This window comes from Triturus cristatus, chromosome 2_2 (assembly GCF_964204655.1).
Source record: "Triturus cristatus chromosome 2_2, aTriCri1.1, whole genome shotgun sequence".
Lineage (NCBI taxonomy): Eukaryota > Metazoa > Chordata > Amphibia > Caudata > Salamandridae > Triturus > Triturus cristatus.
This window is the reverse complement of record NC_140582.1, coordinates 487929204-487943452: the sequence shown is the minus strand read 5'-3', so window position 1 is coordinate 487943452 and position 14249 is coordinate 487929204. Positions and strand designations below refer to the sequence as shown.

The 14249-nt window shown below is 39.5% G+C and overlaps 1 protein-coding gene across 4 annotated transcripts in view; it reads right to left on the bottom strand.

Annotated features, from left to right (window-relative positions):
* INPP4B (inositol polyphosphate-4-phosphatase type II B) overlaps window positions 1–14249 on the bottom strand; it is a 2419090-nt gene that overhangs the window by 290587 nt on the left and 2114254 nt on the right. For all 4 annotated transcript variants that reach the window (XM_085641585.1, XM_085641586.1, XM_085641588.1 and 1 more), the window contains 2 exons: window positions 9439–9562; window positions 1035–1152 (listed from right to left, as the gene is read on the bottom strand). In XM_085641585.1, coding sequence (XP_085497711.1) covers window positions 1035–1152; window positions 9439–9562 — 242 coding nt within the window. The remainder of the gene's footprint in view (window positions 1–1034; window positions 1153–9438; window positions 9563–14249) is intronic.

Genomic DNA, 14249 nt, shown 5'->3' with positions numbered 1-14249 from the left:
TAGCTCCTCTTGGCAATGGAACTGCTAACACATTACATGACTAGGAGAGCGCAAATTCACAACAAGATGTAAACCCTTGCTGGACTACTTTTAAGGCTAGAGGTTCTGTGTTTTGCACTCCAACGCCTGAGGGCTCTCTAGTTATTCAAAGGAAAGTGCTGATCAGAACCTATAGGCTCCCTCAGACCCTTAGCATCAACACCCCACCAACCCACACATCCAATGCACTCGGGAAAGTATGGCACATTGAGAACTCCTACAAATCCAAATCAAGAATTGGTACCCCCTTTATGGTACTAGACATTAGATCCCCTTGACCACTCAGTTTCTTGCCCCAAAGTCTGAGGCCCACATTCCCAGACCCCCTCTGGTGTAAATTCAAAGGGGTGGGGAATCAGTTGGTTCTTGTACAAGTTGGTGACTTGGTTATGAAAAAGCAATGTGAAGCTTGCTCAATGAGGTGGAAAAGGTATATATGTTGAGGTGTATTAAAATCAAATAAAAAAAAGTTGAACTAAAAAATTATTTCGTGGACTAACTACCTTGGATGGACAATGATTATTTATTGGGATTGTGATAAACGTCTTCAACTGCACCTCAATATGCCCCACACACCCTCTTGTGACTTAAGCTTTGGACTGCTCTTCCACATCTAATTTGAGAAACAAAGATGCTTAGAATCCCCCCACTTTACGTTGCAGACTTAGTACCTTTAGTGCAGACCTCTCTGGACCATGAACTGTCTCTCATTTAGAGAGTCCAAGCACCCCATAATTATGCGCTTTGGGGAAAACAGCCAGACACCCTACATCTCCATGTCTGGAATATGGTTCTAACATTGGTAGAGTAATGGTTTCCTTTTTACGATTTCACAGGCTGGTACTATCAGTGTAATACTTATCTCTACAATTACTAGCGACTAAAAACTCTCATGACACATGTGTGTTTGTCTCAGTCATAGCAATAATGGTATGTCTCCCTCACCCCTTACACATGGCAGCCACAGGCATACATTAGCATATCATCAAACTTACCGTCTTCCAGTTACCACGGGAAGGAAATCTTCTGTCTTGGCCTCAACAATTTTAATTGTAACATGATGTAAGTCTGAAATACCCACAGACATGTCTTCAAGCATTCCAACTTCTTCACCTATAGAGGAAACAAAAGCGATAAGCTAGTGCAATATCTGAAAGTCTTATATTGGTAAAGTATGTGTTGGAATGGGTAGGGGGACACTAAAGTGCATGTGCCATTTTTATCCCAATTTGAATGTGCACAAGATCTCTAGTCACCAGCGGCGGCCGGCACTGGTAAAGGCGGTGAGGCGGGGCACGGAAAAAAGGGGGGAAGTCGACGGAATAGGTATATTAAATAAATAAAAAATACCTATTCCGTTGTCTGTCGACTCACGCGTCCTGCTCAGCTTCACCGTGCTTATCTGTGCCGGCCGCCGCTGCTGGTCACGTCCGCTTGACGAAAATATTTTTAAATAAGTGGGGCGTTGTGGGTCTAAATTCTAAAGTATTACTCACAGACATTATATCCACTGATTGTAAAAAAAATACTCGTCAAGGGGAAGTGACGAGATCTTGTGCACATTCAAATTGGGATACAAATAGCACATCCACTTTTGTGTCTCCCTACCTATTGCAACTCACATTATTACCAGTTGTCAAGGTATGCTAAGCCTGAAGGAAGTTCTTCTGAATGGGTGTTCAAAGGTGGACTGCTACACCGTCACTCCTAAACTATTGCAGAATCCTTTTTCTTTATTTAAGAGATTTGTGAAACCTGTGTTAGCTATTTTAGGCTCAATGCAAACAATACACACAAAACGAAATGCCAAAAAGCTTACAAATTAGCAACCAACTTTTTTCATAATAGTTTAGTATTAAAAGCGACGTTAAAATGGGAATCTACATCACCTCATATATGACGTTTTCTTACAAATTGGTGAAGCATCATTATACAAATTCAACTACTGTCTGTTACAGAGCTTACTCAACGAAAGCAAGTCTACGCATGGCAGACAGGCAACTCTCGGACCACTAAAAATATGAAAGTTTCAGCTCCTGACTTATTATAATTCACCCTATCCTGTCCGCACGCCCATGATCTTTCCACCCATAACAACATTATTTTATCAACATGTAATACTTCATTATCATAATCCTTGTTTGTGAGCATATTATTGCTATTGATATAATTATTGTTACTTCCACATTTTGAACAATGCAGTCCTTAGATAACTTCAAACCATGGGCATGGACACCACTGGTATTATGCCAATGACAAGTTTTATTATTTACTCAAATGCACTTCCAAGCAACTAAGTCTTCAATGTTTCTTTCTTGAGGTCATATGGTTCTAGACATCTTACAAGGTCTGTCTTTTATGTATATCTGTGTCACATTTCGGATCCAGTCACAGTTTTTGCATGAATTACAAGTCATCCAGTGACAGCAAGTGCCCATAGTTCTGTGGTCACATATTAATCTTAATGTTTACCATGTTGTGGTCACCAATTGTCCATCACTCTCGAATGCATAAATAAGAACTACCAGAATGCAAGTAGAAACCACTAGTTTCTCAGATGACATTATGGATGGACATGCCCCTAGAGATTTCCCTGTGCACATGAGTGTATGTGAACACAATAGTCCAGTAGCAATGAAGAGGACAATTTGAGAAATATTAGGGTAGCGAGTACTGGGAGAGAATGTAATTTGCAGAGAAAAGCTCCACAGAACAAGATGGGTGTCAAGTCTACCGCCTATAAACACATCCTCTGAGTGATGTGCCCAGTGGACACAGGAACCTGAACACTGTCAGAAGGATTGTGGAAATCAGCCATGACCTGGATAGCAATCGCTCCCAAAAGGACCTGGATGAGTGGCACAATATTGGGTATTTGTAGCGCTGTAAGGGATTGCTCAGTGTATCAGTACTACCAGGCTGACTAAACAGTTTACCTCATGAGTCACAGAGAGGATGTTCCTGGATCCAAATGACAACCATACAATGTTGATTTGGCTGAAAGCTATTATGGATTAGCAATGCAGCTTCTACTCGTGTTATAAACTCATCTAGGGTAATCTGAGCAGCTCATGAATCAAGGAAAGAACTTTGTCGCATTTAAGTGTTATAGAAATGTCAACATCCTCTTCTTTTATATGCCACTTAGGATGGCTCTGATTCCTCCTACTACTGGTTATGGTCTCTATCTACAGTAGGGACAAATGAACAGCCCTTATCCTCTGACACAGTCAGACACCTGCTAATGGCCCCAGCATCTTTCTACCTGCATTGGAAATGCCCTGCCCATAATATCGGAAAGGTTTGTGAGGTGTACTATCATCAACAGTTTTCAGCTAATGACCTCACATTGGAGAGCCCTCCTATTCCATGTGACCTAGGAAATACTGTAGGTCTAAGCGTTTGCCTTTCCTACATGTGAGGATGTGCTTCTGATGCACATCTCCGGGCGGACATTTCTTCTCTGATACCTTCAATTTTCTTGGCGGTGATATTGTGGTGCATATCTGTAGGTGCGAGTGTAGTTTTCTCCCATCAAAGTTTTATGATGGTTGTGAAGTTTTGTAGTTTGCCGTCACCATTCATATAATTTCTTTCAGCACTGCAAGATAATGTTCACTGCAGATACTTTTGTCTCTGCAAAAGGTATGCAACTATTTACCCTGCAAGTTTATCTTCTGCTTCTCTATGCACAATTGAAAGGAAACGAAAATAAACAACAACTGTTTTCTGCAGAGCGTATATTTTGCGGTGTCATTTTCAAATAAGATCACATGCCAGATCATTGTTATATACATCTTGATTTTCAAATGGAAGTGTCACAGCAAAAAGCTATGAGAAGTTTAAAATGATCTACATAATTTTGTGAAGGTCGCAAAAAACATCGAGTACTTTACGATAGATCATTTGCTTAGCATATTTTTTTAGTATTCCCATCTAAGCTCATCTCAACTTGGCAAGAATGGGTAGCAGCATATTTATGGCTCCCGCACATAAAATGAGGCATATCTGCAGCAGATATCACAGAATTTTTTAAACAGCCGCAACTTCTTCAAATCTCTTGATGCAGGCACATAAACATAAACCGTTGTTTTAAGATAGACATTACACATTTGACAGAAAAATTCCACATCTGCGCTTGCACTAAAGATCTCTGCCTAAGAGGCTCACAGCACTCGAATCTCAAACTACAAGCTGGTGCCCACAGGGACCTTTGATGAAACAAGCTTAATCATCTGCTTGCTGGCAACACCTACAATTTGGATCTGTTTTCCTGAACGGGGTAGATTTGTAACTTCTGTTGTATGTACAGTACAACGGGTAGCGCCAGAGTCAATGAGAGAGGATACGGGGTGACCGTTCACTTCTCCTTTTACATATGGACCAGTTTGGTCTACCTCTAGAGTTGCGCCAAGTATGCAATCCTCTTTCCCTGTCAGGCAAAGTCATTGAGACTGATCAGACCTCAAGTCTCAGGCAACGTCAAACACCGGGAATTTTATCTGGACTCCAGAAAGGGTTCTGTGGAAACCAAACACCTAGATTCCTCTCAAACCACAGGGAATTCAAGCTGAGCTGTATCAAAGGGGCTTGGAGCACGTTAGGACTATGGAGCCATTGAATCTGCACATTTAGAGCTGGCATAACATTCATATTAGATCCCTGACCATTGAATTGCACTCGGTTTGGATTTGAATGGCACTTACATTTCCAGTGTCCCAACGTGTTACAATAATGGCATGGCTCAGTTTTCTTTAACATGGCTATTTCCATTCCAGAATTTGGGTCAACGGGCATCCATCATCCTCAGCCAAGCAAAACACCATTTCTATCTTGCACCATCTGACCACCTCCCCCTTGATAACCAACTCCGTGAATTCCAGCAACAAACCTAGAACTATATCCGGAATTCCCCATATGGGGCCATTCTGAAATCTTTTCTGCACTAATTTTTCCTGTGCCAACATGAACTTCTCCTTATTCTTTTTCTGATTCATCTCCAATTCATCACTGCAGTACTATGTATAACAAAGTATTTTATCCTAAGGCTTAGCCTGCCAGCAGATGACATTCTGCTGAATGCTAAAGTAATTTTTGATAGCAATCCAAGAACAAACTGAGGCACAAAATTACTGAGGTTTCCCCTCTCGGGATTTTGAATCCCGCTATACTGACGAAACAACCCTTTCTCAAAATACGCGTAGAGCAATAGTGGTCACTGTGTCAATGATTTCTATTATATTAATAACATGCTTACTGATAATTTCGAGTTCTGCTCCAGTACAAGTTACCTCTATAGCAAACCCTGTGCATGTAGCACAGCAACCTAGTATAGAGGGGAAAGTCTTACACAAATATATTTCTAAGGGAAACTTCCCAACCAATGTCTTATTCAACCTTTTGATTGAGTATACATGAGTAATGCATGCAAAAGTCTGCTACACATGTACTTACCTGCCTTAATCTGTGGCGGACGGGATGACATACCACCATATCCCACTAACCTTTCATATTACCTGTAATTCAATTTTGAGCATGGTATATCATCAAGGACGGTTTGCATACTATTTCTCAAACTACGATGTAGTATTTTCAGAGATGCTCATGCTTAAGCATTTAAATCCCCATACTAACGTCCAGACTGTGGATACTGTTTGGCATTTTTTCAAACCTTTAACTAAACTTGACACTTCTGGAGCTCATAGACAGAATTCTACTTACAAGTTGAGTTAGATGGAGAAGGATTTCATTGATGGTTTGGAAGACAAAAGGGAAGAGATTGAAACAAAGGCAAAGAAAGGAAGGAAGGAATCACAGCAGATTTGGAGAAAGAAAGCACCCTCTTAGAGAAATGAGGGTATGACCAAGATTGACCTTAGATTGGGAGAAACAGGTAATGGTATGCTTTACAAGGCAAAAAGGAATTTTTTCAATGCAAATAATTATGAGATGAGGTGAATGTCCTCATTGGTTTTTCTGAGTTTGTCTTTATTGGGGATGACCCTGTTATTCCTGATGTTTATTACAATTTTTTTAAATATGTTTACTTTAAGCTTCCTAAATATTGTTGGAGAAGCTGTTTCTTAGGTTTAGTGTTCCTTAAAGTTTATCATGTTGAGAAAAAGCGAAGCCAATGAGTTATGCTTCCGGGGAGGATTAAGTGTGGTGCTTCGCAAGTAGTGGGAGATATCTTTGGAGATATAATTCCCTCTGTTGGTGTATTTGTGAATGATTTGAAGATTAGAAAGCTGAGAACCTTAGTAGATAAACTTGCAACCAGTATATCAGAGGCACTTTTAGATATCAACATGGAACTAGTTGCTATTAGGGCAATGGCTCTCTAGAAATGGCCAGCCTTAGATATCTTACTCACAAAAAAGGGCGGCGTTTGCAAAGTGATTCACATTCAGCAGTGCTGCTCTTATGTACCTGACAAGAGTCAGGATATTGCCAGGTATGTGAGGAATCAGTAGGGATTTTCTGAAGTAGGGAAATGGTTTAGTGAGCTTGGTAGACGGCTTCTAGGAAATATTTTGAGACCTATATTGATTTTTGCAGTCTTCATCATTTGTTTGTTCTTGATGGTGAAGGGGTTCAAGCAGATGACATAAGAGAATTCAGTAAAAAAGAAGAAACAAGATCAGGAAAATGAAGAGAGAAAATGTGGAAATGGAAGAAATGTAATGTTATCTTTAGGAGGAGCTCAAGGAGCTGGAGGAATCTAGATGTAAGCAGCAGCAAATAATGAACAGGTTCTGAAAGTGTATTAAGGGAAAGGAGGGTGTTTTCTGTGATAGCTCCCAGAGCCATCAGAGGGAGGACATTGATGATGCAACACTGGTTTTGAATATTTGTGCTTGAATAAACTGCAAATTTGCAACGTGCATTAACTTTAGCTTACATGAGTTACACATCAATTTATTTATTGTGTACTTGAATTATATAATTTACTAGTTTCTTGCCCTTCATATTTTGATGTAGCAGAATTAAACGCATACATATGTCTGATTAAACTTTAGTTAGCCAATTTGCATTTGTAGTTGGCATAAGTGAGCCTAGGTACTTCACTCTATCTTGAACATTGGATTTCTCTCTGCTGTTCATAATATTTTCTGTTTCAGATACCAAAGCCCCGCCTGCTCATTAAAATGTTATTCTTTGCTAGCTTACATTTTGAGGGTCATAGTATAGTGATTAGTTGGTTTGGACTGGAATCTCAACACCTGAAGTGGTTAAGAGAGCTGAGGAGTCAGTATTGCTTTGTGCGATATCGTGAATAATACTGTGCGAAAAAGGGTTGGCATTGTACTATTCCGTGAAAAACAGGCCAACCCCAGGCATGGAGAGAGCATTGTACTTCGATTGGTTATCACTTAGTGGGAAGCTGAAGATTGTAACCTTTGGACGAAATGTTTTGGTTTAACTGTGTAAAGCTTGTTAGTTAGATCACTTGCCTCTGTCCACCTTTACAGACAGGCATCTTCTCTAATCTCCTGAGATCAATGCTCCTTGTTTCCTGCTCACTGAGGTATTCTCAAGAGCAAGTGCCTTTCTTCTGATTCAAATTGGAGCCTTTATCTGGTTCCTGTTTGGATTCTAAATTTGCTGATACCGACTGCTTTAGAAATTCCCTGACCAACTCACAATTTACGTTTAGGATTATGGTGTTTCATTTTGGAGACAAATCTTTGCCTTGCTTTGCACATAATGCTTTAGTATATTGAATATATTTATTATAAGTTGTACTACTTAGATTATATTCATGTATGTTGTTTTCAAGAAATATTTTTCTTGATAGAACTGATTTGAGATGTAATTTTACTAATCTGCTAATAAACCTTCATGGTTTGTAAATCGACTCCTCTCTGTCTTTACAGTGGGGCAAAACTGCTTCACTGCCAATTAAATGTTAACCATTTTGTGATTTTAGCCTCAGTTCAAGACAAAGACCCCTCTGGGTGGAGATTGGGAGTTTTGAGTTAGTTTCGAGATTAGCAAGGTGCAAGAGACCATACTTTATTTGATCTAATCTTGCTATCGTAAGCAGACTAATTTACTAAACCAGATGTAAAACAATTTATTATATCAGAGATAGGTCTCTAGCAGTACAAGGAAGTGACCACCACAATCTTGAAGTTACCACCAACTGAAGGGAATCTTTTTGAAACATGCACAGAATACAACCAAACACGGACACGCTATAGAGAATACAATTTACAAACATATACAAGACTATACTGACCCAAGGACTGAATACACACTGAATGAATTTGAAACAGAAAATATCTAATAAAGCCAACAGATGAAATAAGCCAACAGATAAAGCCAAACTGAAGCTTAAAAGTACATGAGAATTACACAAATTACCACACCAGTGTTACCTATAGACCATATATATTCACCATGTTGTGAAAAGATCTTTAGTGTTGTGAGGATTTAGGCACCCAAAGCCAATCTTTTTTTAAACAAGTAGTAAAAGGCAGATATGCAAGGACACAAACTGGTCTCTTAGATGTCAGGATCACGCTGTTGTTGTAATGCTTGCCTTTGGCTAAATTCCTTCTTGTGTGTACCCATCTCTAATTTGTATGAGACAGCCAAGTCCTTCTACCACCTTTATGTCTGTATACATATCAGACCGCTCCAACTGGCAGAGTCCATTTCATGCAGGACACCGCTATGTGCACCCTTTGAGTTTCAAAGCATTACTCGAACATATGGTTTTACAGTCTGCAAATGAAACTGATGATTGACAATGCAAATACATTGGCACGATGTGTCCTTTCATAACTGATGATTTATTCAGTTAAGATGTATTATTTGATTTCCAAGTAATGGGATCAATCTTGTTGTTTTGAAACATTACTTTTGGTATTTATAAATCCCTTAATTTTTTAGACATGTGCATCTCAAGGGTTTGACTGAATCCACAATTTCCTATAATAAGTTTAAGGCATCCCACCAGAGTGTGAACAACCGGAAATGAACACTACACTACATTCTTTCAACAGAGAGGGCTGTGAATCACTTTAAAATATAGAACTTAAAAGAAAACGTCACTCCAAAAACCATTGACTTCCTTATCAAATTGCGTCACTGTGCAATGCCTCCTTCCCAAGACTTGTGCAGCAAGCCTGGCTTTGCAACTATCACAAATCTGCATCACGGTGCATAGAATTAAGATTAGATCAAAAGGGATCACCACTATAACCCCTCACTCTGAACTAGAACTGTAAGAACCTCGCCACAATATGTACAACATATAGATTGTGTAATCTGAAGTGGTACGCTGGAACACGTTGAGTAGGAAAAGTGGGATACTCTTGAAAGCTACATGGCATCTGATTTTTTTTTTTCTGTAAACAAACTATTAAATATTCTTGAGAAAAAAAAACTTACTGTATGTACTGAGAAGTCCTTCATATTGCACCAATAGCCCAACAGTATGAAGCTGTTGTAGGAAGACCTGGTCGTGTAAACTCGAATGCAGCTTGATGAGGAACCCACACATCAATCCAGCAAGCTGAGAGATTTGGAAAAAATAATGTTACCAATTTTAAATGTCATTTGTTCTGTTTAGAGATAAAATAAGGACACTTAAATCTGAGAACTGCTTGACAATGACATGACTAACCTAACCATCTGTATGATTTATATAAACATACTCGTAATACCAGATTTCCATCATGAAATACTCCATAAATTTCTAATTTTAGAAGATTTGAAATGACAATGCAGTAAGACAAATTATCATTTGGTTAACTACTATCACTAGTTTATTATCTGTGGCTCTGATTCACAAAACCTATTTTTGATTTGCACTTTTTTTTACACATGTCAGTGAAAATGAAAATGACAAGCACTAGGCACGAAGTGCACTTGTGTATTCACATTTTATGCGGTATACGCAGCATTATTGAGGACAGGGTTGCAGATCTGTCCTTGTAGAGGTTAGTTGTTGGGTGCAACATTCCAATTTTTGCTTGCATCCATCATTCACAAAGTGATGAAATTATGCTGGGCTTGCTGATGCCTGCCTGACATGGTGTAGACCAGACATAAAGAAAAACACTAATCTGAGGTTGCAGGTGATGAAGCAGATACATTGGTGAATCCTTTAGTTGAAACATAAAACTGATTTTGACACCTTTTAAGAGAATAATGACACATGTGCACAATTTATGCTCACTATACACTGGAGAATATTGAGAAAAAGATCATAAAAAGACATAGTTACTGCATCGTAAAAGCATGCAGAAGGGTGTAGACTAGATGAAAAATGCTCGTTTGAATAGCATCGGTTCATGTTTTACCCAATTACACTGGTGTATTCTTTTAACGTAGAATAGAAATGTGAATGTGATGAGTCACGTGTTATAGTGGTTTCATTAACCATTCTCCTTTAAAATAATGATGTATGTGAAGAATTAACAAAACTAAATGTAAGTTGGATAACACTAATAATGTTTATTGAAGGGTTTGGTTTCAATTCTGTCTTTCCTCATGTTAATGTGTGCATCAGCAGAGAAAAACAGAAATGGTGCTGCACGTATATAATAATTCCAATTGCCGTGAAACTTTTAGAGAATGATCTTCACACATGTATTAATAAGAATTTCAAGACATGATATTAATATTCTATATTGTGAAATGATTTTATATGTTGGTACTTTGACAATGTAGGAATGTGTCATAGTTATACATGCTAATTTCAATGAAACTAAATTGCATATTGAGTGCTATAAGCTGAAGAAAAGGATAAGGTCTTAGAAACTTTAGAATGTAATACGTATTTCAATAAATTTATATTGTGTATTTCATGAACTAAAATTCAATTTAGGCCTGCATTTTCCTTTCTTTGCTTGATTCTGTTCTCATGGAAAGGCTTCATAACTTGCAGTGTGAGATGAAACTATGTTTCATAGAAAGACTTCCCATGCACATACTAGGACTACTCACTACTAACCTGCTACATTGGGAACATCTGCTGTGAGAAACTTTCTTCTTGAATTCACTCATGAGACTTTGTTAACGAACTATTGTTCACAACTTTACTTTTTGAATGGTTCAAAAGCTTACATGATGATCACCACTTTTTTGCTATAAACATGTCTTCTTTATACTGCATGACAATCACCCTATGCGAACTGACCAATGGACTGAGTGGTCTAACCAGATGAGGTGACCCAGCAGGTGTCACTTGGAACTTGAGGATCGATATACACTAGAGCAGTGTTTCCCAAACTGTGCGCCGTGGCTCCCCAGTGCGCCATCAAAACTTGCCAGGGGCGCCGCGCACCAAACACACAGCTTGAGAACCACTGCAGGCTGTAACACTACCCATCACTACGTGTATTTTTAGAACCGAATGTGTAGTTGTGTTTTAAGAGTAAGGCACTGCCCAAACTTGTTTAGGTATTTCTTTAGGGAAGTTTTGAGACTGCTCAATTATTTTAATCACGTTAAACTTCTGCGGACCGAACAGCCAAGATTGCCTTGCAAAGCGAAGAGTAATATAAACAAAACACTGTGAAAATACCTGCCCAGCTGCACTTTGACCTCCGAGGGAACGGGAGTGCAGAAGGGCTCTGGTATGAACTTTTGACACTTCAATAAATGATGCGTTCTTGCTTTCATCTCCAGCAAGGTTAAATATGCTCTCTGGTATAGCCAGTGGAAAAGGCCTGTAAAATGATGCCATTTATTCAGGGGCTGCAGCCATCCAAATAACATTACAACTTGTGACTGGTGCGTTTTTTAAGGGGCGTCAATCTACAGAAAAGATATGAGTTGGGGCTGTGTTTGTTGAAAACATTTAATACAGGGATCACTCTTTGACACGCTCCCGTGTGGGCATAAAGTCAAAGCCGAGAGGTTGCGCTCAGACTTTCATCATCAGCATAAAAAGTATTATTGAGGATTGTACAGGCAAAGACTGGAATGTGGGGGGTTGACACTGCTCCTACCACAAAATCAGATTCCCCAAAACAACCCTGATACTGGCAGGGGGTGCCACAACAGAGTTTTTCACAAATACTGCTCAGTGCTCAATTAGCTTTGCTTTGTGGGCAGCAGATCAGACCCCATGGAGCGCACTATCGCTGCTGTTCAGTGGATGGGAGTGTGTAGAAGGTCTCTGGCACCCTGCGGCGCAGCCCATAAGAGACACAAATAAATTCATAATATATCTAATTCCCCCCAATCAAACACAAACTGTGATCCCTGTGGGCAAAAGAGCAACATGACATTGAGAAGAACAACTACAAATGTGTTTATACTTCAAGAACACAGCAAGGTGATCTAAGAACCCAATGTACATGAGGCCAGCAATGTGCCACAGCAGAGGTTACAACAACAACACAATTCTATCTTGGTACAAGAATGGAGAGTTGCTACAGCAATCACGCAACAAGAAGAGAAAGATGCCACAGCAGTCCTCTATCAAGCATAGAGATACGCCACAGGTCATGTACCAATCCTAAAGTCCTCACACAAGGTGATAAAGAACCAGGAACAGGCAAGTCCTGCAGAGAAACTAAATGCCTGGAGTGGATTAGACCCTGTCGCTTGTTTGCTTGAGATGCTTTTCGGCTTCATTTGTTGGTCAGTTTTAGAGATAGTTATCAGCTACTAATCTTTCTTTGAAAGAAACTAAAGGCACACAGATTTGTCGTGTAGCTGAGGGGACTGGCAGGTGCATACATGTGATAATATTCATAGTTCTCATGGAAGGAGACATGCACATGAGCTACACAAAGCCAGAAGCATCACACAAGAGCAGGAGGCAAACATGGAGTGACATATGTCATATGTACACTTCATGTCCTCTCCTGATACCCTTTGTGTGCGGTGCCCCTTGCTTGTTTTGATGGCCCACTGGGGTGCCCTGGTACACAGATTGGACACCATTCTGAAACAACGTTCCTCTTTCTATTGGGTCTCACAAACCCTGCTCACGAACAAACTAAAGATACACCTCTTTAAAAAGCTGTACATGACAATGCAGTAACAATTTACTTCTTTGAGATCTCTGTATCCCTCCAATCATGGGGCTCTGCAGTGGAAAGAATAGGATTATATCTATGATTATAATATCTTCATTGGCCTAATCCCACTTATTTTCAGGGAGACAAATGGAAGTACTGCAGAGGCCGGGCTTACATCCCCACTACCCGCCAAACAAAAGTAACATATTAGGGAGCCGCAGCCAACAGCCAACAGGTCACGGGAGCCGCGGGTCTAAAAAGTTTGGGAACCACTGCACTAGAGGATGGAGAGATAAGGGTTCGCTCTCCTCTCTCTTTTATGGTGTTGTGGGGTTGTTGATTTCTTCATCTAGTTCTTTGCGGACTGAGAGACAGCTTCTGATCTTGCGGACTCTACTGGCTTTCCTTGGGCTAATGTATATGCTGTGTGCACTATTCCTGGACTCCTGTCCCTCACTCTGTGATTACCTTTGAGCTAAGATGATTCATGTCCTTTCCGGAACTTTCTTCCTATAGCTCTGGTAATTGATGGGCCACAAGAGATAAAATATATTATTCTATGTTTCTAAATTTAAATGTTTGATATTGAGATATTTACTCTTCCAAAATTTACTGATAAAATCTAATCTTAACTAAATCCTGTTTCAGTCTCTCCATGATTTGTCTCCAATAATTGATTGTGCATTCCAATATTGAATTAATGGGGAATGGGAATTCCAAAAGAGAGGTCTCTGGTTAACAGATCCTAATGTTACTATTTTGCATAGCTCTAACTAAATTATTGGTTTGTATAATTCTAGTTCGACTTAATTTCTTGAGGAGATTTGGTCTAGTTGCAATAATCCTGTATTTATAAAGAATAGTTTTGAGAGGTATATATATCAATCTAATTTTGAGTTTATAGGTCAGTTACCCAATTCCTGATCCTCATTGGATAACTAGATTAGATCTCCTTTATCCGACCCCTCTGTGCACAGTTCAAGATCCATCGGAGGACAAAGAAAATGACTCTGAGGAGTAGTGTAAAAAGATAAAGTGAGACAAAGTAAATTGACCCAGTGGCGCTACAGCACAGGCAACTCTCTCTCCTCCCATGTGAGTAATGAGAAGGCAGGAAAAACTGTTTCAGTTGGCGCCAGGTCTCAAGTTATACACAGAACGGGACTTCAAACCTCTTGTGCTCAATTGTATGCAAGTATATGGCATTTCTAAAGGACAAACCCA